The sequence below is a fragment of the Silurus aristotelis genome, assembly GCF_946808225.1.
Source record: "Silurus aristotelis genome assembly, chromosome: 21".
Lineage (NCBI taxonomy): Eukaryota > Metazoa > Chordata > Actinopteri > Siluriformes > Siluridae > Silurus > Silurus aristotelis.
The window spans coordinates 13,433,577-13,461,047 of NC_139594.1; the positions used below are offsets into that span (position 1 = coordinate 13,433,577).

Consider the following 27,471-nt stretch of genomic DNA (forward strand, 5'->3'; position numbering starts at 1 on the left):
GGGAACATTCATCTAAAAATAAACGCTCAAAACGCTGAGAGGGGCAAAATAGCAGTGAGAAAGGAATAACAGTATATTATACAGTATAAGAGTGATATTTCAATGATACTAGGGTTTGCTCTAGCTTTCTTCTTTCTCTTCATCCTTAATCCAGTGATTGTATTCAAAAGGTAAAAGAGGATTAATGGTGTTTACTGAATTAATTAGGTCCTAAAATAAAACATGACATTTAGGAAGTATACATGGCCATCGTCTCACACGCATTAAAAGGAAGCTATCAAAGGTCAGTCATGCTCTGTTGTGTGGAATAGTGTGATAAAAAAAAAAAAAAAATGCTGCTTATAAGCATAACCTTGTCATTGCCAAAATTGCCAGATCAATTACATTTACAAAAGAACGTGTGAGAGCTCTACTTAGAAAGGATAAGATCAGTTAAGATCAGCCTGGTAGATAAACACGGCCCTTTGCTAATCTTAGGTGAACAAGGGAGGAACCACATAAAGTTCAGGTGTCCCAATACTTTTGTACATAAAGTATGTTTACTGTAATGGAATAATTACATTATAACGTATACTATATGGACAAAAGTAACTATATAAACTGTTGCTAGAGGCATAAGCTGGGGGTACACAATTGTATAGGATGTCTTTGGATGTGTTATAATACAATCTTGCGTTCACTTGAACTTGGAAACCGAACCTGTTCCAGTATTGCAGTGCCCTTGTGCACAAAGTGAGCTCTATGAAGATATGGAAGAGAATGAGTGGTCTGCTATAGAGCTCTGATTTCAACCCTACTGAACACCTTCGGGATGAGTTGGAACACTGACTGCACCCCAGGCCTCCTCAACTTTACCTACATCAGTACCTGACTTTACTAACACCCTTGTGGCTGATGAACACAAATGCAATGTAGTGTACCACTCATGATTGGTTCTCGTCAGTGATTCTTTGTCATGTTGCCTAAAGGATTTTGTGTCTTTGCCTCTGTCACCTCGAATTTGATCGTTAGGAATTTAAATGTATACATTGATTTATGTGAAAGTCTTTTTTGACACTCTTTGTTGGCAAATTCCCCATATAAATAACATCTAATTGATTTAAATGGCGAATTGTCACCTTACAGCTCCAGGCTCTGTGTGGAGTTTTAAATGTTCTCCCTGTTTCTCTATGCGCTTCCAACAGGGGGCTCTAGGTTTCTTCTACCTTCTAAAATATTGGGGTGGCTTGGCTATGCTTTATTGCCCCTAGGTGTAAATGAGGGTGTGAATGTGTGAGGGTGTTCTCAGTGTATTCTCACATCATATTCACCATGACCCTGGCCAACATGATGTGGATTCTGAAGGTGAATTGTTTGAAGTGTTTTTAGTGTTTGGGAGGAATGACATTTCAAACTGTAGCTGTTAGCAGTGAACCTTGAATTTATCATAAGAGGCAATACATTATGATTATTAAGACAAGAATATACATTACGCAGTACTGCGTTATGGCTAATGCATAATAGGAAATAGACCAAAGATATTTTTTTTTGTTTTATAAATGCTTTCTTTCTTTCTTTCTTTCTTTCTTTCTTTCTTTCTTTCTTTCTTTCTTTCTTTCTTTCTTTCTTTCTTTCTTTCTTTCTTTCTTTCTTTCTTTCTTTCTTTCTTTCTTTCTTTCTTTCTCTATCTATATTTTTATGTAAAATTATACATGCTAAGTAGTGTGAATCACAGTAATCATACCAGATTAATCAGGAAGCGCTGGAATGTAGACATGTGAAATTTATGGAGTATAACACGGACAAACATAATCAAACATAAATTATGGAAAACATTGCTTTTCCAAGAGACCAGCTTGGCATTCAGGCTCAGCGCACATAAACATTACATTTACTTTTATCTCCTCGTCATTACTCATCGTAAAACACACTAAAAATAAAACCGAACAACATGGAAATGTCCTGAAAACCTGAAAACGTTAAATGGTGCGTTTAATGCGCAGCCCTAGGAACTGGTCTGGGGTGTTACAGGACATAGGTTTCCCATAAGGCACATCTGTGAACTCGGTTGGTGAAATTCCACTGGTTTTCAGGGTTGTGACAGCGATAATAACAGTTCATAGCATTTTATGCACATCATAACTATCATGTTGATCTTTGATCACTTCTCTATTACAGCAGATTTAATGGTGATGCCTACTGGAATTTTGTATACATATGCATTTTTTTTTTTTATCATTTATATTTCTGCAAATCACATCACATTATCTGTCTCCTTAGGTTCTGTTTGCTCTGTTTGTGCTTATAACCAGCATGGAAATTAAGGATTGAACACAAACTTTATCAGATATGTGTACTTGTTTTTTATATAATCGATTTTGCTACTTTCACTTTTTAAAATTGAAGCTAAGTGCTATCCTGTAGCATGTTTAAAGTACTGAACCTCAGAACAATCAGACTTACTTTATGTCGGCCATCAACATGGTGCCCATGATCACATTGACCTTTCCGTCTGACAAAAATAATAATATCAGCAATTAATCAATAGGTTTAAAGGTTAAATTGCGGAATGATTTTATTACAATGCACACAATACTTGGATGATGCCGGCAGTTTTTTCAAATCGTAGATAACTATGTGAATTGCACAGTGTAAGAGCAGTAAAAGATCACAGAGCGTGTGACGTCTTGTGGTCCCTATATAGTGTGAATATTGTCATGATGTTATATGCAAGTAATAATACACAATATTCGCAACACACCATAACACTCGAATTATACCTGCTGATTTTTATATAACAACACAGTCTGGAGTGCATAATTCTGCTTACCACAGCCGATTTGCCAGTGATTGCATAAGTCTAATTTATAAATATATTTGAATATAAGGTATAGAGCTATTTTCAATTGTACAGAACTTTCAGGAAACCGGTTAATCTCTAATCCTAACTCACCAGTTTTGCTGTTTTATCCATTTTCCACCTTTTTCACTTTCTTGTTTGAGCAGATTTCGTACTTTCTCTTATAAAAATACAGCTTGCCATTTTACAGAACGCCCCGTAAAGCATAAACCTCTCTGTGCTGTGAATTGTGTGCTAAGAAACTGCACAAAGCACATGAAATTTATAAAGCAATAACAAAAAGTCCTTTTCCATAAAAGTTCAATAAATGTCTTCTAACAAAAAGATATATTAAAAAAAAACACCACCAATCTTTTTTTTTTAATTTTCTTTTTTTTATTATTATTATTATTATAACATTCACTATTCTGGAAAAAATGTTCCACTCATTTGTAGAGTGTGCTTGTAGAGATTGGGTGTTAGTAAAGTCAGAAAGATGAGGTGAGGAGGCCTGGGGTGATGTAGGTGAGGTGAGAAGGCCTGGGGGGCAGTCAGTGTTCCAATTCATCCTAAAGATGTTCAGTAGGGTTGAGGTCAGAACTCTATAGCAGATCAGGATCTTCACTTTAATCCATATAAACCAAATCTTCATGGAGTTGGCTTTGTGCACATGAGTGTAGTCATACTTAAGCAGGTTCAGTTTCGTAGTTCAAGTGAATGGAAAATATAATGCTACCACATCCAGAGACATTCTATACGTGAAAAGAACTACATATGGCTGGAAAAGTCAGGTCTCCTAACACTTTTGTCCATATAGTATGCTGCTGTTTGGGCACACATATATGCTCTACATTTACATATATCGAGTGATCAGTTGGTCAAAGCAGTACAGTATAAAACCAAAATAAAATGTTGATGTAACAACACCAGAGTAATTATAGCAACACTGATCGACCAGTAGGAACAGTATCCTTATTGTCTTTTTTTCTTCTTCAATGCTTCATTTTTAGACGGAGTAGACTAGTGGCATCATTGCCATTTAACTTTGAAAGGTCATGCAGTGTGACAAGCTGCACCCTGAGGTGTCATAGCTTCAAACTGTTCCAGATGGACTATTTCTGTAGTACTTTAGATGTTAAACGGGTTTGCTTTGAAGTGTTTTTTTAAGAGCCTTGCACTTATTCCCACACATACACAGACCAATGAATTACTAACACAGCTAACTTGTGCTAACTAGCATCTTAGTTTATTTGTGCTCAGTGAGATAGAGCTAGCTAAAGTTGTTATTGTAGACCAGAAAAGAATAGTAAATGGGCTTAACGTACAGTTCTACACACATAGGCATTGTACACATTACAGTATTTTGACAGATCAAAAAACACCATTTTCTCCATCTCAAACATGCAAAATGTTTTTAAAACATTACTCATCCACACTCAACTGTGTGAAAAATGTTTACCCTCCTATAATGCACATGCATAAAAGCATAAGAAGCTTTAGCCTGCATCGTTTCTGTCAGGCTTCTATTTACTTCCCGTCTCTTTGAATCGATGCGATTGTGAGTGAACATTCCATCCTCTTTGAACAGAATGCAGTCTAAAGTGCTGGTAAAAAGCATTTAACAATGCTATCAAACCAGATCGCAGACACTATGACTGCAGTGCAACATTGTCTGCCCTTCCTTTGTTTTGATGCAGTCACATGACTGCAAATTTTATTTGTTATTTTTGAATATCTTGACAACATTTTCAGATTTATCCACTTGAAATTGTTTTTGCTGGACAAAATAACATTGTGGATGGAAGACCAAAACGTGGAGAAAAAAAGATACGTTCTCACATTTAACCGGATAAAATTGGACACAGCATATGACTTTTTATGAATGAGCAGAGGAACTCGCAAAATTCACAGATGGTGCTGGAATTTTTAATGATTTATTTCATGCTTTCGTGTTTTTAGGGACCTGGTGGTAGGTAATTATTTTTTTATATAAAAACAATAGAAATAGAAATGGTTACTTGAAGGCCTTTGGAATACACTCACAAAATAGGCCTAGCGTTAAAGGTCTAAAAAAACGTACTGCTGAGATGAAGCTGCCATCTGGATTATCAAGTCACAGTAGCCTCTACAGGAGTCCCGGCTTTGCCTTCCACCCATCGTGTGCGTCTACATGGATGTATGCTATAAAGAAGTACACATTCGATCACCTCAGGGTGGCTGAGATGTGGGTTATGAGGAGCTCACTGCTTTCTGGCGCATGAAACACTAGCTGCGGTGCCCGCTGGCCCTTACCTGCTGACAAACTAGTGATTTGTGCCTTGTGGCATGACACTACTACCATTTCTCCCACAAGATGGATAGCCTGGCCTGGCACTGGAGATATTACTGAAACCCTATCAGTGATATTAGCCAAAGGAAATGTGCTTTCCCTGGGGATGTCTCAATGCCGGCCTTGATATACGACTGCGCCATTCCGCCTATCGTTCATAAAGCTCGGCTCCAAAGGAGATGTGAAAGGTATTATTGTAAAGCAGGAAGTTGTACTGGCCTTGGCCACACTACAGTGCATCGTATTCAGTATGCTAGGTCCCATTTCCTGCTGAGAGAAACAAAGTTTCCTGCATTGCAGTCTGCCTGTGGCTGCAACACTCTGTCCTGTCTGATCTCCAAAAAAGCACATTATCAAAGGACAGACAGATTTATTTCAAGTCCCTGGATGTCGAAGTGCAAAAATAATTTAGTTCTTTCGTCTACTGTTGTGAATAGGACTGAGCATCCATGATAGAGTCTAGAACATGGTTCTGTTTCGAATTTCTTGGAATTCCTTTCAAATGCACATTCAGCTTGTTTGCCTGCAATCTGAAACTAAATGGGCTTGCAAGAAGTGACAGGGAAATTACTTTAACAGCTTTAATAGCTTGTGAGTCCTTACAGAAGATAAAAAGCAGTTCATATTAGATTAGAAAGGATTAAAAAAAGGTATGCTATTATAAAAAAATAAATAAACTAAAATACCCAACTATTTAGAAGTGTTTCTGTTTTTTCCCTCACTTAAACTACCACATTTACCACAACAAGCCACTAAATTGAAATCCTGAAGACTCTCTGGAGATATATTTACCTCAGATTCTTGTAAAGTATGACAGGGGAGACTCTTACAGAAAAAGAGTCATATCAATTACATATTATTTTAAATATTTTATGGAGAGTGTGTCTTATACCAGTATCTATAGATATGCTATACCAGCACATTTTACTTAGATCTTTATATACATATAGATTTTTTTCTTTACTTGCTCAAAAGCTTAATTCTTACATCCCATAGCCTGTTTAATTATTTGATTATAAGATGTTCATCTTGTCTATTTGTACAATGCAGTACATGATGTTGTACTTGTCCTGAATTAAATCTTGAGCTAAATGCGTTGTGTGTTTTTCTTTTTTTGCCATGTTTAGCTGAGTGCGGTGGGACGATGAAGGACGAACATACAGGTCGTATCCTGTCTCCAGGTTACCCTGCGCCCTATGAGCACAATTTGCACTGCGTGTGGACTATCGAGGCTCCACCGGGAAGCACCGTCGGGTCTGTATCGCACACGCCACCTGTCGCTTCTTTCCTATCTTACCATTAACTCATCTGTTCCTTTCGACATCATTATCAGCTCTTTGTGTGTTTTTTCTACAGCTCATATCTGACCTTGAATTCCAAACAATTAACTCTTTAACAATCTCAGCGGGAATTTTCTGGCACGGGTCTCATTCGGCTCAGTGTGTCACCGCTGGCTCGGATGATATTCTGAGATTTATGCATTAGTTTAAACCATGGTTGGCCTTCAGTATAGTTGCCATCAGTGTGTATGTGTTTGTCTCTGCGTGTGTCAGTATTGTTCCAGGCTGCTATCTTAGTCATCAGGGCTGGGGGGTGTTAGGAGGGCATTAGAGTTTTGGCAGTCCTTCCCCATTGGCCTTTCCCCCTCCTCTGTAAATCGCTGCTAATGAATGAACATGCGCTCTCTTTAATTGCCTCTTGTTTTGCCAGTGTAATTCCACATAAAATCTCAGTGCCAGGCACTATCAAATTGAATTGTGCCTCTAACAGTGCAGTTTACCAGATACTTCCTTCTGTCCTTCAGCCGCACTCTGGACTGCTCCCAGACTCCTTCCTGCTTCCCACTCACTTAACTTAAAAGAAAACCCTCTCCTCAAAGAATGCTCGTTTGTAGTTTAATGTCAGCAAGTTACCACGATTAAGGAACGTAGGTGAGTGTATCACCTAACATTTATATATTTTTTTTTAACTATCAAAATGCTCTCCGCTTTTTATGAACAAAACGTAGCACCGGAATATCAATGAGGACCTTCTCCTTTGTTTAGGCGCTAAACTGGAAGAATAATCGAAGGTGACAAACCAAATGATGAAGGTTACCAAACCTTGGAGTTCTTCATTTCTTGTTAAGCAGCAGCCAACATTTCTCTTGGGTTTTCAGATGACGATGAAAAACGAAGCTCTTTTGTTGTTATTAGATATGTGTGAAGTAGCATCTGCGGAACAAGATCAATATCTTGTTATCGTAGATGCACATTAGTGTGTAAGCAGAACAAAACAAAGTACTTTAATGAATTTAGATTTATCGCATTAGATTTTATTTATTTTTTTATTTTTTTGCAGGCTTACACGCATTAATCTATTTCAGGCTCAGGGGGAATCCCATTGAAAAGCGACAGAACTGTGCAAAACTCTTAAGCACCCTGTTTTGTCTTGTAGACCTTCTTTTGCACTTAAGTTCCATACAAATTATATAGTGCTTTCAGATAATATTTCAAGTGTCTCTCATGAAACACTTGCTGATGAAAAATAGGTTACATTTTTATGCATCTAAACAAGACTGCCGGCTATGTCGCTATTTGTACTGCATATGTGTTATATATGACTGAAGTGATTAGGCCTGTATGTATTTTTTTATGATGTGCAACCTTTAGAAACCATATCAAATCAAATCATAGTTCAATCATCTTATAGTAGATTGACTGTATTTACTACTGTTTTTGTTAGCCTGTATATACTAACCTCAATATTTTGTGTGAGCGCCATTGTTATGTAGCACTGCCTTAATCCTCTTGGGCATGGAATTCACCAAAGCTGCACATGATTGTTCCTGGGATCCTCTTCCACTCCTTCATAATGACATCACAGACCTGCTGGATGTTAGACACATAGCGCTTCTCCACCTTCTGCTTGAGGATGCCTCACAGGTGCTCAATTAGGTTCAGGTCTGGAGACATGCTTGGCCACTCCATCACCTTCAGCTTCCTCAGCAAGACTGTTGTTATCTTGGTGGTGTGTTTGGGGTCGTTATTATGTTGAAAAACTGCCATTCAGTCCAGTTTCTGAATGGAGGGCTTCATGTTTTGCTTTAGAATGTCACAGTACATGTTGGAATCCATGTTTACCTCAATAAACTGCAGCTCCATAGTACCAGCACTCATGCAGCCCCAGACCATGATGCTACCACCACCATGCTTGACTTCAGGCAAGAAACACAATTTTCTTGGTCCTCCTCACCAGAGCATCACCACACATGCTGGACTCCATCTGAGCCAAACAAGTTTATCTTAATCTCATCAGACCACAGTTCATGGTTCCAGTAATTCATGCTCTTCAACAGGTTGTTTTCAGCAAACTATTTGTGGGATTTCTTGTGATCCAGCTTCAGAAGATGCTTTTGTCTGGGACCCCGGCCATGCACACCTCGTTGTTGCAGTGTGTGGCATCTGAACTGACAAGCAAACCTTCTGCTTCTGCAACCTCTAAAGCAATGCTACAGCACTCAGGCATCTGTTTTTTAAAGCCAAATTCTGCACCGGACGCACAGCACAAGGACTCAACTTCTTCGATGGACCCTTGCGAGGTCTGCTCTGAGTGGAAACCATCTGGGAAAACCTCTGATGACCCTGGCCAGTATACAGTAACTCAGTTTCAGGGTGTTACTGACCTTCTTATAGCGTGGGCATCTTTCGAGACCAACAATTTGAATTCTCAAATCCTCGGAGAGTTCTTTGCCAGAAGGTGCCATGTTGAACAGCCAGTGGTCAGTATGAGAGAATTGTACTCAAAGCACCATATTTTAACTGCTCTAATACAAGATACACACATTTCTATGGTACTGTCAAGCAGACAAAAACATGAACATGATGAATATGACATGTGGCTTCGCATGATTAAGTGATGTACAGCCATTATCACTTACTTTTGCTGCTAATTATTTTGACAATATATTGAGTTATTTTCAGAGGACAATAAATCTGTACTGCTATACAAGCTGCACATTGATGTCTCACAAAATATATCCTAGTCATATCCTAGTATCCTACTTACTATATATATATGCAAACTTGGCTCAATTTTCCCAATTTTATTTCTACATTTTAGCAGTTTTCTAGAAAAAAACTGTAACAACATGCTTTTTCTGGGCTTATTGATAGTTGTATTATTATGAATGAAATATTGTGCATGCTGAAGCTTCAGAACCCCCATAGAGCTGGCTTGTGTAGAAAAGAAAAGAAAAAAAACATTATTATAATCATATTGTCAATTAAGAAAAGGGCAAATGAAGTAATAGACCACTTTTTTATAAACAACCGGCATGGTTGCTTTATATGTTATCTTAATTCACTTAATTAATTAAGAACAAATCACCATTTTAATACTTTAATTGCTTTTTTTTAACCTTTTGTTGAATGTATGAATATGGGATTAACAGTAAAAAGGCTTTGAGTGGTGTTATTTATTTGCTGCTGGAATTTACTGTATGTAGTAATGTGTGTTTTGGTTATTTTCACAGCATGTTCGTTCAACAGACAGAAACAACACCAAATATTTTGGTTGCACATTTAACACAACTAAAAGGGAAAAAAAGCCACAATTCTTGCTTAACATACCCAATTCTTGTCTTTTCCACGTCTTTGTTTTTGGTTAAGGTTTTTTTTAAATACGGGGCAATTGCACACTCAGTGTAGTAGTGGAATTAAAGCCAATTAAAGCCCACTGAAGTGTTATAAACACTGGTTTGGAACACACACGTGGAAACCGGTTTTGCAAACACTGAGCTTGGTTCGTCAAACTGTTTGGTTTTAGTGTATAGTATGCGATCGTGACACGTGCTTATAATAATGGCCCAGTTTATGCTAATATGTTCAAAGCGGAAAACAATCAGGTGTGCTCTCATAGACTGGCTCGCATGACTCAATCGCTGCAATGGAGTTGTTTTGAATTATTTCAGTATCCAGAGCAATTTAATACACCCGTAAAGATGTCAAATTAATTTTTTTATAACTTAAAATGACCCTTGAATTGGTCACCATGGCTCAGTAGATTTAACATGAGGTTTAACTTTTGTTTCTTATGCTTTTTTTCCCCATTTTTTTAAAAGCATGAACCTTATTCATTTATTTATTTATTTATGCAACAACATATTAGTTCAGTCCATGTTCTTGCCTAAGTTACACTCCAGAGTGCTGCTGCTGGTTATTTTACATCATCATACCGTCTCAATAGCTGAGAAATGCAAAGCAAATCGGATCCTCATACTCTTTACGCTGCACATTTACACAAGTGCCAAATCAAACGTGCGGAGGATCCGCTGTGGCGACCCCTAACGGGAGAAGCCGAAAAGAAAGTTTATTTACACAAGTGCTACAGATTGTTGTTATTACTGGCTGGGAATCATACACAAGGCAATTCATGTTTGAGGAAAATAGTATCTTTCTAGTAAAGAGGAGTATTTTTCTAGTATATTTTCCACCCCCCAGCTCCAACGTTCTACTCGCATTGAAGATAAGGTCCATTTAATTTCTATAAATGGACTAATATAAGGCCATACATTTATAGGCACCTGGCCATCACACTTATATGTGCATTTTGAACTCCTCTTTGCTGCAAGTTCACTCTTCCGGAAAAGCTTTTTACTAGACTTTGGAGTGCCAGTGTGGAACCCTGATGTAAGGGTGTGGAGGAGGTCTCTAGGAGACAATCAGAACATCAACCGAGCAAGGGCTTCTTTTAGTTTAATCATGCTTTTCAATTTTCTTTCCAAACAAATCACTCAACTAAAATAAAAGGCTCGATAGAAACAAAGTTGCAACTTTTTGTTCTGTGCCGCTGTGTTTCTGTGTGTGTGTGTGTAACTTTCTGCCTGGTAAGAGCAGTTACTGAAAGCACAAAGAGACAGATATGAGTAAAGTGGCCGTAGTAAGACACAGGTGAGCCTCATTACACTTTACCTGCCGATCCACCCGCCCCCTTTTTGTCCACAGCTGACACTTGAGCATGCCCCCGCTGCCACAGCCAGGCTGATGTCTGATATCATGCTGGAACATGTCAGTTTCAGTGAAGGAAAATCACAATGCTTCAGTGTTCACAGACATTCCGATATAATTCTGTGCTCCCAAGTTTGTGGCAACAGTTTGGACACGATCCGCATATGAATGTGGATATAGCGTATGATATCCAAACCTGTTCCATATGAAACGGGTTTTGATCAATAGATAGATAAGGAAGGTATTTTTATACTTGCCACATATACATTTCATATCCCAGTGATGTTAGGAAGCATTCTACAAAACCTTTTTGGACACCTGACCATTAGATTAGTATGAAACTTTTAAACATCCCATTCCACATTTAGGCCCCTTTTGCTGTTATAATAACCACCACTCTTCTGGGAAGATGTTCCACTAGATTTTAGAGTGTGCTTGAGATTCGTGCTCATTCAGTCACAAGGGTGTAAGAAAGTCTGATGTAGGTGAGGTGAGGAGGCCTGGGGTGCAGTCAGTGTTAAATTCATCCCAAATGTGTTCAGAAGGGTTGAGGTCAGGGCTCTATAGGGGGCTATTTAAGATCTTTCTCTCTAAACCTTGTAAAGCTTATCTTTTTATATCTATAGAGCTTGGTTTGTGCACAGGGACACTGTCATGCACAGATGCTCCTAGTGAAAGGTATATTTCATGACATTCATCTACATTTATAGACATGCTGTACAGGTGTCTATATCCCTGTGTGTGTGTGTGTGTGTGTGTGTGTGTGTGTGTGTGTGTGTGTGTGTGTGTGTGTGTGTGTGTGTGAGTGGGTGTGTGTGTGTGTGTGTTAACAAGATTATTTAACCTCCTTACTGTAAGGCATGCACACGTTTTTTTAATTCCATCTTTGCACAATCAATTATTCAATATCATTTGCAATGCATTAGACCTGGGACAACTAAGACACTAATGTAAGGGCTCTAATAAGACAGCACTGAGGTGTGTGTGTGTGTGTGTGTGTGTGTGTGTGTGTGTGTGTGTGTGTTGGGGGGCAGTAGCAGCAGTACTCGGCTCAGCAGTACAGAGATGACAGCATAAGGAAGTAAGTATAATATAGGAAGACACCGTTACAGCAGGGAGCTTTTTTCTTGTAATACACAGAACTGGACACGTCCCTTAAGTATTCTGAGGCTGATGAAGGAGTATGATCATGAATAAGGAGGTGTTGTGGGTATTTAGTGCTTGGATTAGGATTGAGTGTTACACTGTGGGGATGCAACACACCCCAAGGCTTATGGGAGGAGAAGAACACCTTTCATCCCTCTTTCATCTTCTCATCACAGGCTCATCTCTACTCTTGATCCAACTGTGTTTCGCAAAGGTGATAATTACCTTCAAGAGCCACTTCTGAGTGACAGTATCTATTAGACACACACACACACACACACACACACACACACACACACACACACACACACACACACACACACACACTAGGCTCTTGAGCGTCTCAGGCGTGTAGGATTAGAAAGTCGGTAAAGCCGCTGTACCGAAACTGGCTTTGCGCATCTGAGTCAGAGCTCAGAGGATCCAGCGGCTCATCTGCAGTTGTGAAGCAAATCTCATTCACCTTCTGTCCTCTTCTCTCTCCTTCTCTTACTTCTTCTCTCTTGTTCTTTCCTCTTCTGTATTTCTTGATTTCTCATAACTTTGACTTTTGCTTCTCTTCTCTATTCTCTATACCTTTTTATTTATTTTCTTCTTTTGCTACTTTCCTTACTGCCTATTCTTCCAATTTCCTGTATTTTCCTTTTGCTTCTCCTTTTGTTTTGCAAAATTTCCATTTCTTGTTTTCAGTTCTCTTCTGTCCTCTTCCTGACATGACCTATCTGTCCTCTAATCTCCTCTCTTTTCTTCTCAATTCCACTCTTAGTTCTCTCTCCACTCCTCTCCTCTCATTTACTTTAAATTCCAATTATCTCTTCTCTTCTCTTCTCTTCTATTCTCCTCTTCTTTTCTTTTATTTCCTTACATTTTCAGTTCTCTCTTCTCCTTTCATTCATCACGCGCTGCTTTTCTCACAGCTGTATCTCATGTCCTCAGAGCACGGGTATCGGGATGTGTGTTAACGCAGATGTTTTGTCTGCTGTCTCTCCGAGCACACAGCGCTATCCACAGCGTTAGATATGAGATTGCGAGTGTCTGATTCACGCCAGAGATGAGTTGTATGCTGATCCGTTGATAAAAGAGACAGCTGGCGAGATGGGCAGAGTGTTTCTATGCAAGGACTTAATTCTTACTGGTAGATGAAACGGAGCGCCTTGTTCATGTCAGCTTTCATTCATTCTGTCTGGGCGTGCTTTTCTGAGCTTTCTCTACTCGAACGCACTCGCGTCTCGCTATTGTCTTGCGAGTTGTGTAGCAGGCATGGATGTAGATCAGAGTTAAGTAGAGAGAAGACATGCTTAATTCGAACGCTAAAACCCACACGCACACACACACACACACACACACACACACACACGAGGACACATGCACTGTGATAGAGGTCCCTAAGTAAACACCTGCTCTGCTAGGTCTCATGGGAGCTTTTAACAGTGGGCTGAGCTGTGAGATCCGGAGGTTACAGATTGGGCCATGTGGATAAAGTGGGCCCAGGAGCTCAGATGTGCTGATTCAGCTCACATGTTGGTCCTTATTTCAAACCAATCTGTCAGCAAAATAGATTAAAATGACTATCAATAACACACCAGTCACACAGCGCTGGCTAACTCTGCACCTGGGGCGAAGGACATTCTTTTTTTTTTTTCTGTTCCCGATGCGCTGCTCTTCATGACAACATCTTTTCTTTAAATCACTTGCAAAAGTGTTAAAACACTAAGACCTTTGCACAGTATTGGGTTCATGCTGAAATGCAGCACTCTTAAGTTCTTGCAGTATAAAGTGTTATTCGGTATTTATTTGCCATGGCTCATCTTCTCTATTATAGTGTTACTGCCTTGATAACCTGACCTCAACATATTTTTCTTTTTCTGAATTTCATCCTCGGGCAGTTCTCCTGAAGTTATTTGATTTCCTTAAGACAGGAAAAATGAAGTGCAGTCACATCTCATTTCACAATTTCCAAAAAGGTGACAGTGTTTCTTCTCTATATAAAATCATCAAAAAAAAACTGGATACGTTCTCATTTATTGGGCATTTTGTTTGTTGGTAGAGCAACTTTAATGTCTGTGTCGATCATTTTATTTATTTATTTTTTTATTTGAAAAATGGAGAAAAGAGAAGAATAGTACTGCAAGGAAAATTTGGCCCTAATGGAGATGAAACAAAATGCAGTTTTTCCTTTCATTCTTACTAGTTTAAGCAAACTCTTTTACCCTCCCCATCTGTTTCATTGTCTGCTTTCTCTTTGCCACACACACAAAAGTCCTGGTCCCATTTTATTCAAACCCAACCGGCTGCATCTTTGTAAAAAAAAAAAAAAGAAAAAAAACATGACATTGTTAAGACTTTTTGTACGTTTGTATATTTCACTGTAATTCAAAACTCAGTTGTCAACTAGACATCATTTTAATGGTTGATGGCTCTGAATAGACCACATACATGAAATTAAGTAATACAATAAACTAATTTCAGTGAAAAGCATTCAAATGATAATTTCAGCCTTTTTGAGGTTCACAAAAAGAAATATATCCTATATCCTATGTATCATATGACTATTTAAGAATAAAAACATTTATACACCTTATTTATAAAATATAAAGCTAAAGTTTTACAGAAACATGATCATCAGATGCACATGTTATCTTGGATGTTTCTACACTGTAGCATTACATTTATGGCATTTGGTAAACAGCCGTATCCAGAGCGACTTACATTTAACTCATTCGAGCACTGAGCAGCTATTGGGTTAAGGGCCTTGCTCAGGTTCCCAGTAATAACAGCTTGTTGTGTCTGGGATTTGCACTCAAAACCAAAGACCAACGCCTAAGCTACAACATCCCCACATTACATTTTACATTCAATGGGAATCCACGATCGGTTCCAGCATGACAATGCCTCTATGAAGACATTTGAAAAGTTTGTAGTGGAAGAACTCAAGTGCTATGGACAGAACCCTGACCTCATCCCCGATGAACCATTTTGGGATGAACTGGAATGCCAACTTTCTCAACAAAACATCAAGATTTTGTAGCTAAATCCATACAGCCACTTTTCAAAAACTAGTGGAAAGCTTTCCAAAGTGTAATGGTCAGGGATCTACAAATGCTGGACCATAAACTGTAGTAATAGATCAATGAGCTATTGTTCAACGCTGGCAATATAGGAATCAGAACTAGATTTAGAGTCACATGCAATTCTTATTATTGAATTGCTGGTAAGTATGGAAATACTTTTCTTTAATAACAAAAATATATATTGTAGATGCTCCAAACGCTCTCCACAGCACACACTAGTGAATGTATTAGACAACTACTCATTTATTCAATGCAGCTCCTACTGCATGCATAATATGTGTTTAGGTTTATTTATTAATACATGCCATTTCCCCTGGGCCATAATGATGCTCTACAGCGCAGTAAAACACTGCCTTTTTATTAGCTGATGTAATCTCGAGTACCCGCTATCTGTATGGATTATTGCTAATAATTGACACACATGACACTTTGTTTACTTTCCAGTTAACACATATAGCTAACTCAAGTCGAATGATGTGGTCCAGTGTTCCAATAACGCATCCATATACATTTTTCTCTCTCTCTCTCTCTCTCTCTCTCTCTCTCTCTCTCTCTCTCTCTCTCTCTCTCTCTCTCTCTCTCTCTCTCGCACTCTTTTCTTTCCACCTGAGGTTCATCACCACCAGCAGCTGCCTCCCTCTGACTCTTGTTCACCAGCAACACTTTATCTCAGCCTGGTGTTTGCATTTGCCATCTGTCGCTGAACCCTCTCTTGAGCCTCTGCATCAATCTCTCTTTTTTCCATTTGCCTAGTGGATCAAGTGTCACTTTTTTTTTTTTTGAGTCCAGCTGTTCCATAGCTGGCATTATCATTTTTGTACTTTCATCCGTGTAGTAATAAAACATCCGAGAAAACAGGTTCAGGATGCGTTTCTGCAGAGAACTAAATCCACGTACATAGTCATTTCAACAAGAATGCAATCCCCGTTCTGTCACCACAATCACACTTTAGCTGCTGATCGATGATAGTTGCGAATTTCAGTAATAGTCTCTGATCTTTTTCTTCCTGTGTGTGTGTGTGTGTGTGTGTGTGTGTGTGTGTGTGTGTGTGTGTGTGTGTGTGTGTGTGTTTGTGTCTTTAGGCTGCACTTTCTGGTTTTCCACACGGAGGAAGTGCATGATGTGTTGCGGATCTGGGATGGGCCTCAGGATGGCGGTGTACTTCTCAAAGAGTTGAGTGGTTCTTCTTTGCCTGTGGACCTACACAGCACCTTCAATACCATCAGCCTGCAGTTCACTACTGACTTTTTCACCAGCAAACAAGGCTTCGCTCTGCAGTTCTCAGGTGCGTTTTGTTCAAAGGGACCAAGCTGCCACCGATTTTTATCATTTAAAAGTAGATCAATCTTATTTTTCATATTAGGAAAATATACTAATAAATTACTAAATATTGTATTAGTTAAATATGATGTAATTACAGCAATACCTCGGTATGTGTCGGTAATTCGTTTTGGCTTAGAGAACAGTTAGGTGGTAACATTTTTAACCACTTTAAAACCTATGATTTAGGCTTAAATTGTACAGAAAACACAAAAGAAAACAAGACATTTCCAATGCTTTCAAATTTCAGCTAACTAAATATCAAAACATTCAAGACTTCGTAAAAAGAAGCCCCTGAAGGAACAAGAGTTATCTAATCAGGCTTTTGCGTATCCAGCGGTAAAAAGCTCTGCAGAAACAGCTGGAAATAAAGCAGTCTCAATCTGCACATAGTCTGCAGGAGATTGCAGTCTGATTGGTTTCAGCCAACACAACTGGCATGAACGGATTTGAGTGACAACACCGTGCCCCTTCAGTGGATTTCCATCTGCTAATTTTCACATCACACCTGTTCAATTGCGTGCCACAATGCTAATAGCAGATTGCAAATTTGTGCACGTGCATCCTGCATCCTCGAAAAGACAATGTGTGTGCTGGTGGGGCTGAGGTGAACACATCCAGCCAACACAATCTCCTAGTTATCATTGCAAAAAAATGCACAAATGTCACACATTTCACAGAAAGTGATCAGCAGCTGCTTTTGTGACTTTCTAACACAGAATGCACTTTAGGTCGGTCCATCGTAGTACCTCGTCTGAAATTAAACCATATGTAAGGCAACTAATTTTTCTAGCCTTATTCTTCAGCCTCTTCTGACTTGTTCTCAAATCATATGTACAGTAGTACTGCACACAAAACAACAGACCTGCCTCTGTGTTAATGAAAAGGAGAAACATCTACATATCTTTCTTTGTGTGTGTGTGTGTGTGTGTGTGTGTGTGTGTGTGTGTGTGTGTGTGTGTGTGTGTGTGTGTGTGTGTGTGTGTGTGTGTGGGAGAGAGTGTTTTCAAACCCCCCTGTGTCTTTCTGCACTTAAACTTGAATTAGAATGAGCCTCGTATGTGGAAAATGTGCACAGATGTTGGAATAAATAAGAGTATGGGTAAGACTCTGCTGACTGGAACTAATTTGAGCTGTGTTCTGCCATGTTGACGATGTCCACAATTCAACATGAGGCTAATATGTCTGATTTATAATCCTCCAAAATCTATAATATTATATATCACCGCACCAGACTGTTTCAGAATTCTGAGTGAATGCCCTTTTTAATCTATCTATCTATCTATCTATCTATCTATCTATCTATCTATCTATCTATCTATCTATCTATCTGTCTGTCTGTCTGTCTGTCTGTCTGTCTGTCTGTCTGTCTGTCTGTCTGTCTGTCTGTCTGTCTGTCTGTCTGTCTGTCTGTCTGCCTGCCTGCCTGCCTGCCTGCCTGCCTGCCTGCCTGCCTGTCTGTCTGTCTGTCTGTTCCATCTAACCACACACTTACAGTCACTCCTATTCTTCCACTGGAACTAACTATATCTGCATCTCTGTCTTTCATTATCTATTACTGTTGCTGTTATTCACTCTATCTATCTATCTATCTATCTATCTATCTATCTATCTATCTATCTATCTATCTGTCTGTCTGTCTGTCTGTCTGTCTGTCTGTCTGTCTGTCTGTCTGTCTGTCTGTCTGTCTGTCTGCCTGCCTGCCTGCCTGCCTGCCTGCCTGCCTGCCTGCCTGCCTGTCTGTCTGTCTGTCTGTCTGTCTGTCTGTCTGTCTGTCTGTCTGTCTGTTCCATCTAACCACACACTTACAGTCACTCCTATTCTTCCACTGGAACTAACTATATCTGCATCTCTGTCTTTCATTCTCTATTACTGTTGCTGTTATTCACTCTATCTATCTATCTATCTATCTATCTATCTATCTATCTATCTATCTATCTATCTATCTATCTATCTATCTATCTATCTATCTATCTATCTATCTATCTATCTATCTATCTATCTATCTATCTATCTATCTATCTATCTATCTATCTATCTATCTATCTATCTATCATTTAAACTAAATATCCATTACAGATATCAGCTTTTTTATTACCTATTCCTCCATAGACATACATGACTACTGAATGATTCTGAACATTTGTCAGGGTTTAATGAATGAAAGTAGTTAGGAACAGCGGTTAGTTGCACATAGATTTCTATATCAATGCTTAAAGATATATTCAAGTAGTAAAAGGAGACAATGTAGAATTAATGCTTCTGTTCCTATTGAAGTGTCCACAGCTACATCCTGTAATGACCCTGGGTTTCCTACTAACGGCACACGCAGTGGGGACAGTAGAGAGCCCGGGGACTATGTGCTGTTCCAGTGTGACCCTGGTTATATCCTACAAGGAGCCAATAAGATCACTTGCACTGAGATCAACAACCGTTTCTTCTGGCAGCCGGAACCACCCACGTGCTCAGGTGACCACCTTTTGCACTACACAGACACTAGTTGCTCAGAAAAGCTGCATCTGTTTTAGTGAATTTGATACTGGGTAAATCACTTGGTAAGTCATACTTTGATCCAAATGTTTTCTTTTTCTTTTTAACTCTGCGACAATAAGTGCATTTCACAAAAGGTTAATTAAAACATATCAGATAGTACCATAAGTGAAAAAAATAAGTATTTGCCAAAGCTTGTTTGGCTTTCTGTGAGAAATCTAAGTTTGTTCTTTCGAAAGTAATAATAATTAACAACAGCAATTAGCAGCATGTAATTAGCTGCCGTATTCAATTAAAGCCACATTGCATAAAAAGCTGAGTCGCACATCAAACAATTCCAGGGCTGTTTCTAAGGTGATATCTGAAAACCCAGGATAACAGATGTCAACCGACATTAGCATCCTCTGCCTGGTGGCTCAATACACAGGTTTTTGTAACCAAATATAAAGATTGACCAAATTGAATAAATCTTCTAAAATGAACAGAATCTAACGCACAGGAATGAATAAAATGAGAAATCGGGTTAAAGAGAAATGGGATAAACAGGATGGGGCAATTGATTGTGAGGTTTGGTCCAAAGATGCGTCAAAACAAACTCGATTTATCTGTCAATACGAGTTGTAGCAAAAACTCAGATAGTAAAGTGTAAATGTTTGAGTGAGCTTGTAGCTTTTAACCTCTACAGGAGGCCAATGGACATAAATCGTTGTCTCAGTGCCTCTTTGGCAAGGCAGTTGTATTGATTGTTTGCAGTTTGTCCTAAAATGAAAAAGTGTGCCTTTGTCCTGTGTTCCAGCTCCATGTGGAGGGAACCTGACTGGCCCAAGTGGGCTAATTTTATCCCCTGAATACCCAGAGCCCTATCCTCATGGCCGAGAGTGTGACTGGACAGTCACCGTCACCCAAGACTACATCATCTCCCTCACATTCAACCAGTAAGCACACTCTTTGTTGTGCCTTTACACTTTTACAGACATTCAGTTGTCATTTCGAGTCTATATATTTTGTCAGTATTTTTGTCTGAAAAGTTATGAGTATTCAGAGTTGGGTTACGCACAGGATTAAGTTGATTTTCTTTTTATGCAAATCGCATGAATTTCACATCTATTAGGTTGCCAGACATTTCTTACATAAAGCATCTAAGATTTTTCAGAAATGTTAAGTTCACTTCCTAAAAATACAATTTTCCTAAAGGAAATTCAGACTAAAGAAAACAATTTTATGATAAACAATTTAAAAATAATAATAAAAAGATAATGATATATTCATATTGATAATGATATATTCATGAGTAGAGGTCAACATTGAAATCTAATAGACATTTAGTTTATAACCACATGCCAATTTGATTTAATCTAAAAATATGGTTTCCTTTATACTGCAGCTTATAAAATAGCACTTAATCCAGTACATTTTGAGCAACATTATGAATAGTGGTGGGGGAGGTGGTAGCAGTGGTTAAGGCTGTGGGTTTATGACCAGAAGATTAGGGGTTTAAGCCCCGTCACCATTGGGGCCCTTGCACAAGGCCCCAGATCCTCTATGCCAGAGGTGTTGAGGGGTGCTGCAACAAGGCTGACCCAAACTTCCTACATCTCTGAAATATTTGAAGAAATAATAATTTCCCTGTGGAATCTTTTTTATTTTGAAAAAAAAAAAAAACGCAATAAGCCTGGAGTGGTCAAAATACAGATATGTTAATTTTCAATATTATGGCCCTTAATCATTCACAGTGAGCAGGGGCACTATAATACTTGTCAATTAAGTAAGTAGCACTTTAAGGCTAAGCATCATTCATTTTCCTATCTCTCCTTAGCTTTAGCTTAGAGCCCAGCTATGATTTTCTGCACATTTACGATGGACCTGACTCTCTCAGCCCACTGCTGGGAAGCTTCTACGGCACTGATGTCCCAGACCGCATAGAGAGCAGCTCCAATAAGCTTTTCCTGGCCTTCCGAAGTGATGCCTCGCTAAGCAGCAATGGCTTTGTCCTGCAGTACACAGGTAGGGCACCCCCTTCAGTGAGCACAGTCAATTATTTTCAGGAGCCATGTGAAGGGACACGATACAAATGTATGTCAAAAACCATCATATCCTGCTTTGCATATTTACTGTGCATGGAATCTGTTTATCTTCTTGTTTTGCTCGAATACGGACGCGATATAAAACTGGTGTAAATGAGTTTTCTTAACAAACACGCTATTTGAATCTGCTTTTGAGTCTACTCCCTACTGCAGTCAATGTAATTATCAACCGATAGGTATTAGGTGTTACTGAATATAAACGAGGTGCTAAAATTGTACAGAATACCTCTGGTGCTCATGCTTAAGCTGAGATTTGTTCAGTAATGCCAGTAATTTCAGACACAGCATGAGAGAAAAGAGAAAGAATATATTAGGATTGGTTAACTGGTAATTGATGCAATAATGGCATATAAGTGTTACATTTATTCTAAACTGTTTAGCAGTCATTTCATATATTTATACAGACAGCAGGGGAAGTGGTAGCTCAGTGGTTAAGGTGCTGGGTTACTGATCGGAAGGTTGGGGGTTCAAGCCCTGATATTGCCAAGCTGCAACTCTTGGAGCCTTAAGCAAGGCCCTTAACCCTCTGTGCTTCAGGGGTGCCTTATCATAGCTGATCCCAGCATTCGATACGTTATATAAGACACTTACTATATTTTCAATTTACAATGGGGCCATCAGAACGCATCTCTATCGTTAGTCAGGGACTACCTGTATGTTATTGTATGTTATAAATCTAAAAAAAAATTTTTTCCCCCTCTTTATTTACAGTACAATAACTTTGTAAATTTACTGCCGTACAAGGAAATAAACAGTCTAGAATTTTTATGGTCGGTTTATTTTAACAGAGAGAGTCAAAAATCCAGGAAGGTTATAAATGAATTTGCATTTCATCAAGTGAAAAAAGTATTTGATCCCTTACCAAATTAGCAAGAATTCTGTCTCCCACAGACCCAAATTAGTCCTGTCCCTTAAGGAAAGAACTCCTAATATCAACTCATTATGTGTATAAAATACACCAGTTACAGAATCAACCTCTTCCATTCAAACCTCTCCACGACCATGGCTGTCAAAGGACATCAGAGACAAGATTGTAGATCTGCACAAGGCTGAAATGGGCTACAAGACCATCAGATTGTTGTCTTGGCTGTATGCTTTTGGTCATTGTCATGCTGGAAGGTTCCCATTCAAGATTCTACAGTGCATAGCCCCCTCATGAGGTGAAGATTTCCTGTACCATATGTAAAGTAACAGCCATAAAGCAGAATGTTTTCTCCTCCATGCTTGACAGTGGGAATGGTGTCCTTGGGGTCATATTCTGCATTTCTCTGCCTCCAAACACAGCGATTCGAGTTGATGCCAAAGAGCTCAATATTGGTCTCATCTGACCACATCACATTCTCCTAAGCCAAGAATCCTCTTGGTGTTTGTTGGCAAACTTCAGATGCGCCTGTTTATGTGCATTCTCAAGCAGGAGAGAGACCTCGGTGTGTTACCAATGGTTTTCTTGGTGACTGTGGTCCCAGCTCCCTTAAGATCATTAACAAGCTCCTCCACTGTAACTATGCTGCTGAAAGGTGACACAATCTTATTTGTACTCTTCTCCAGTCCTGTACAATGTATTAAACTCTGTATTTAAACATTATCACACTCTGATCTGAATCTTGTATACTGTGGAATAACGAACAGTGTCCTTTCAATCTGTTGGACCAAATGGACTCAGTTGTGACACTTCTAAAGCTGCAGAACTCCAGACCCTGATTGCCTCACTAATGAGTTCTAATAAAGGAATAATGTGGAAAACACACAGCCTTTAGCTTGTTTGTCTGTGGGCGGTTGCTTTAGAACAGTCGTGTGTGTCTGCTTTGGCCTGGGCTCATGGCGGCCACCGCTATTCAGGCCAGTGTTCTTGGATCAGGTTACAGGAATCATCAACCTCTTAACAGACCAATCAGATTTTTCCAAGTCCCCAACTGGGTTTGATTGTCCTCCAAGGTGCAATGTGGGGGCTCGGCAGGGTTGAGCGATACTTAAATAAACACACACACACACACACACACACACACACACACACACGCACACACACACAGTCACGACTATTCTATTACATCTCAGTGCTTGCTGCCAGATCAAACACTTAGAATGCACAAGCACAAGCGGGCATACCGCCACAAACAGACACACACTGAGGCCCACACACACTCATGTACACACACACACCTGTGCTACTCCTCAGGGCCAAGGCTGCAGTCCATTCTTAATTACAGACGATCGCCAGGCTTGTGGTGTGGGTGTGCAGTGAGGCCAGGTGCTTGCTAATGTCAGCTGTCAGGTTGCAGGTTGTGTGTGCTTGGCCACGTGGAGCAGATTGCAGGCCTGCATCAGTGCTCCTCTCAGCCATGATAAGCGCAAGCCTGTTTCTCTCACATAGCATTGTTGTGTGTGAGTTAACCTGAGCTCCAGTTAAGCATGAACACTTCCTCTTCTATAGAGAGCGCATAAAAATCACTTTCTCTTCACATTGGTCTGTAGAAATGGCAATTGATTTCTAATTTGGTTTCAGATCGTCTCTTACACTCAGGCGCATGAAGCCTGATCTGTGAGTGACTGTTCTGTGTAGTCAGCAAGCCTTCGTCCAGCCTAGAGTCACTTTCAATCTCTATTGTGTTTGCTTCAAGAACATACGTGCACTTCATCAGGATAAGGAGAAGGGATGGGGAATCAGAGCATAAACATCTCTTGGTGTAAGGGTGTGTATGTGTGTCAACGTTATTCTTGTACGCATTTTTATCTGAATTTATTTATACAGTGCATCCTGTTTGAATTAGGACTCCTTACTTGGGATAATCAACATAATTGTTAGACCTAGAAAGTGTTTTTGGAAGCACTACTCCTTCACGATTATTAATAAGATCATTGGTTTTATCACACATTCACAAATCATCCACGTTTCCCCTTTCGCTCTCCTGCCGATGTCTCTTATTTCTTTTTCAATTTCATGCTGTCTTTCTCACTGTCTTTCTCGTTTTATTTCTCACGCAGAAAACCCCAGAGAGTCATGTTTCGAGCCAGGTCTTGTTCGTAATGGGACTCGAATTGGCACAGAGTTGAAGCTCGGTTCCACGGTCACCTACTACTGTGATAGCGGCTATACTCTGGAGGGAGAATCCATCCTCACCTGTGTCATGGGGGCAGACAGCAAACCTACCTGGAACAAACCGAAACCTGTTTGCATAGGTGAATAAAAATCTGACCTTAAAATTTGTTTAAAAACAATTCAACGCATAATAAACACCTGAGATACTGTACATAATATATAAAATAGGGAGGTGGTGGCGCAGTGGTTAAGGCATTGAATCCTAAGGTTATGAGTTCAAATCCCAACCACACCAGGCTGCTACTTCTGGAACTCCAGAACTGTCTGCCAAATCTCGTAAATGTAAAAGGGTAAGGATTCAGAAATGGCATCACATACATGTAATAGTGTATCAGCTGCATGTATGCCGGCTCGCATGTAGATTGCACTGTCTTGTGCACCGTTTCCCTGGAGAGAGCGAAAGACATGTCCAATCCATGTAGACTCTTAGAAAACATTGCAATTTCACTTTGGCAAACACTGGGGACATCCACAGGAGCAGCTCTGCAATCAGACAAGGAAAGTAATTTAAGATCAGCGGAATGAGGGAGCAGTGAAGAGGAGATGGGAAAGACAGAAAATTAGTGTTTAATATGCTTTCTCTCTCTCTCTCTCTCTCTCTCTTTCTCTCTCTCTCTCTCTCTCTCTCTCTCTCTCGCTCTCTCTCTCTCTCTCTCTCTCTCTCTCTCTCTCTCTCTCTCTCTCTCTCTCTCTCTCTCTCTCTCTCACTCACTTTCTCTCTTTTCCCCATTCTCTCTATGCTTGTCTTATAGCTCTTTGTGGTGGCCAGTACTCCGGGCTGGAGGGAGTTGTGCTCTCTCCCGGCTATCCTGGAAACTACAGCAGTGGAAGAACGTGTCTCTACTCAGTGGTCGTCCCTAACGATTATGGTACGCATCAGTTTTACATAAAATAATCATAACCTTTGTGTTATTAAATAGGGAGGTGGAAGTTCAGTGGTTAAGACATTGGACATTAGATTGGGAGGTCATATGTTCAAATTCCAGCAACACCAAGCTGCCACTGCTGGGCCCCTGAGCAAGGTCCTTAATCCTCACCTGCTCAGTTGCTAAGTCACTCTGGATAAGGGCGTCTGCCAAATGCCAGAAATGTAAATACCGTAAAAGCATGTGTCCACCACATTGCAGTCATTTAGATATAAGGAGTATATGGATAGAAGAATGCTGAGGATGGAGCCACCAGGAAGGAGGAAAAGAGGAAGGCTAAGGAAAAGGTTTATGGATGTGGTGAAGGAAGACATGCATTTTAAAAGAGGTAGATGTAGAGGACAGCTTGATATGGAGACCGATGATCCGCTATGGCAACCCCTAACAAGAGCAGCCAAAAGAAGAAGAAGGAGGTTTTCTTTTACGCAAATAGCACCACCTGAGGTTTTCTGTTAATTATAATAGAAATATAAAAGGCAACAACAACTTCCAACAATCCCCCAAAAATAAATGTCAACCGTAAATTCTTTAAATAGCTCTTTTAAATAGACATTATTGAAATGCTTGAAAATACATAGAAGAGTTGCAAAAGTGCTCAAGTTTACACCAAAAGCAGTTCAGCAACTGATTGTTTGGACTTGGATTCAGGTTTGCTTTAACAGTAAAGATGACCTGCATGGCTGAAAACCTTTATAGACATATTGTATCACATCATGCATCGCTCACTGTGTCTCCCTCCCTCTGCCTGACGAGGAGAGTAAATGAGAACTTGGGAGCTGCTGGAGGGTTTGTGAATGCAGCCATAGCTCATTTCACACCAGCAGGTGATACTTTACCACAGGATACTGTTGTTTGTGTCATAACAGGTGGAGGTCATTTGGGCGATTCAGAGAGCCCTGCAGCATTGCACCATTGCTGGATTCGAACAAGAACATATTTTCACTTGGCTCAGGCACGAGTTGTGGAAATAGATAGATAGAATAGATAGTCATGGCACATTCATGGGGATTTTTAAACAGCTTTCTATGACCAAAAACCCATTAAAACCCTGTCCATTTTTTTGGTGCTTGTAGAGTCATGATACCTGAGGTCCCCACATTTCCAAGTTCTTTGGTCAATAATGTAATTTTTTTTTTCTTACTTTTCTTTCTATATATCTCCCACCCTGTCTGCACCTGATAGTGGTCTTCAGCCAGTTTGCCTTCTTCCAGACAGCTCTGAACGACGTGGTGGAGGTTTACGACGGTCCAACGCAACATGCCCGGGTCTTGAGCTCCCTCTCAGGGTCTCACTCAGGTGAGCTCCAAACAGTTGACATGGAAAATCCATTGCCAGTGCCAATGATATTCAAGAAAATATGATTGCACATAAAAATGACCAATGTTGGAAATGTCAAAGTACACAACTAACAGAAATAAATGGTGACAATATTTACCTTATAATTATTAATGCATCGCATTACTACTGTGAACTAGTGCCATGTACAGAAACAGATTTTTCTTTTTCCATTAAAAAGAAGAAGAAACCAACAGGAGCCCATTTTCGCCAGATTAAAAAAGAAAAAGTTTGCCATAATAAAGTTTGAATTGCAAGAACCAAACTGAAAATTGGCAGAAATAGAGTCAAATTTGTAAAAAAAAAAAGAAAAAAGTTGTAATTGCGATGAAAAAAAGTTGGAATTGTGAGAAATAATGTCGGAATTGCAAGAGAAAAAAGTCTGAATTGCAAGAAATAAATTCGGAATTGAGAGATAAAACGTCTGAATCTCAAAAAATAAAGTCTGAATTAGGCAAAAAAATATATTATGGATATAAAGAATATTAGTGCAATTCATTGAAATATTTTGGGTCAGAACATCTGGCCTGTGCATTGCATCTAGGAAAGTGGTAGCTCAGTGGTTAAGATGTTCAACTTCTGATCAGAAGCTGCCACTTCAGGCCCCTGAGCGTTAACCCTCACCTGCTCAGTTGTATAATTGAATTTTGAAGATAAGGATAAGGACATTTTTCACATGTCACAAATGTAAATGTTTTTTTCTGTTTTGTCAGTCACACATATCATAAAATTTTTAAAGATCGAAAAAAGTCAGTGACACTTCACAAGCTTGTATATATTTAATATTTCTATGAAACCCTGGTTCTGTTTTCAACTGGTTTCGTTGGGTATTTAAATAATTGAAAACAGCCTGTTAAACTTTACTCTG

General features: G+C 39.4%; 1 protein-coding gene across 3 annotated transcripts in view; it reads left to right on the forward strand.

Moving 5' to 3' along the window:
* Positions 1–27,471, forward strand: part of csmd2 (CUB and Sushi multiple domains 2) — a 364,389-nt gene that overhangs the window by 240,094 nt on the left and 96,824 nt on the right. For all 3 annotated transcript variants that reach the window (XM_083523463.1, XM_083523464.1, XM_083523465.1), the window contains exons 25-32: positions 6,275–6,401; positions 16,434–16,636; positions 18,949–19,140; positions 19,958–20,096; positions 20,978–21,165; positions 24,228–24,422; positions 25,095–25,211; positions 26,451–26,564. In XM_083523463.1, coding sequence (XP_083379589.1) covers positions 6,275–6,401; positions 16,434–16,636; positions 18,949–19,140; positions 19,958–20,096; positions 20,978–21,165; positions 24,228–24,422; positions 25,095–25,211; positions 26,451–26,564 — 1,275 coding nt within the window. The remainder of the gene's footprint in view (positions 1–6,274; positions 6,402–16,433; positions 16,637–18,948; positions 19,141–19,957; positions 20,097–20,977; positions 21,166–24,227; positions 24,423–25,094; positions 25,212–26,450; positions 26,565–27,471) is intronic.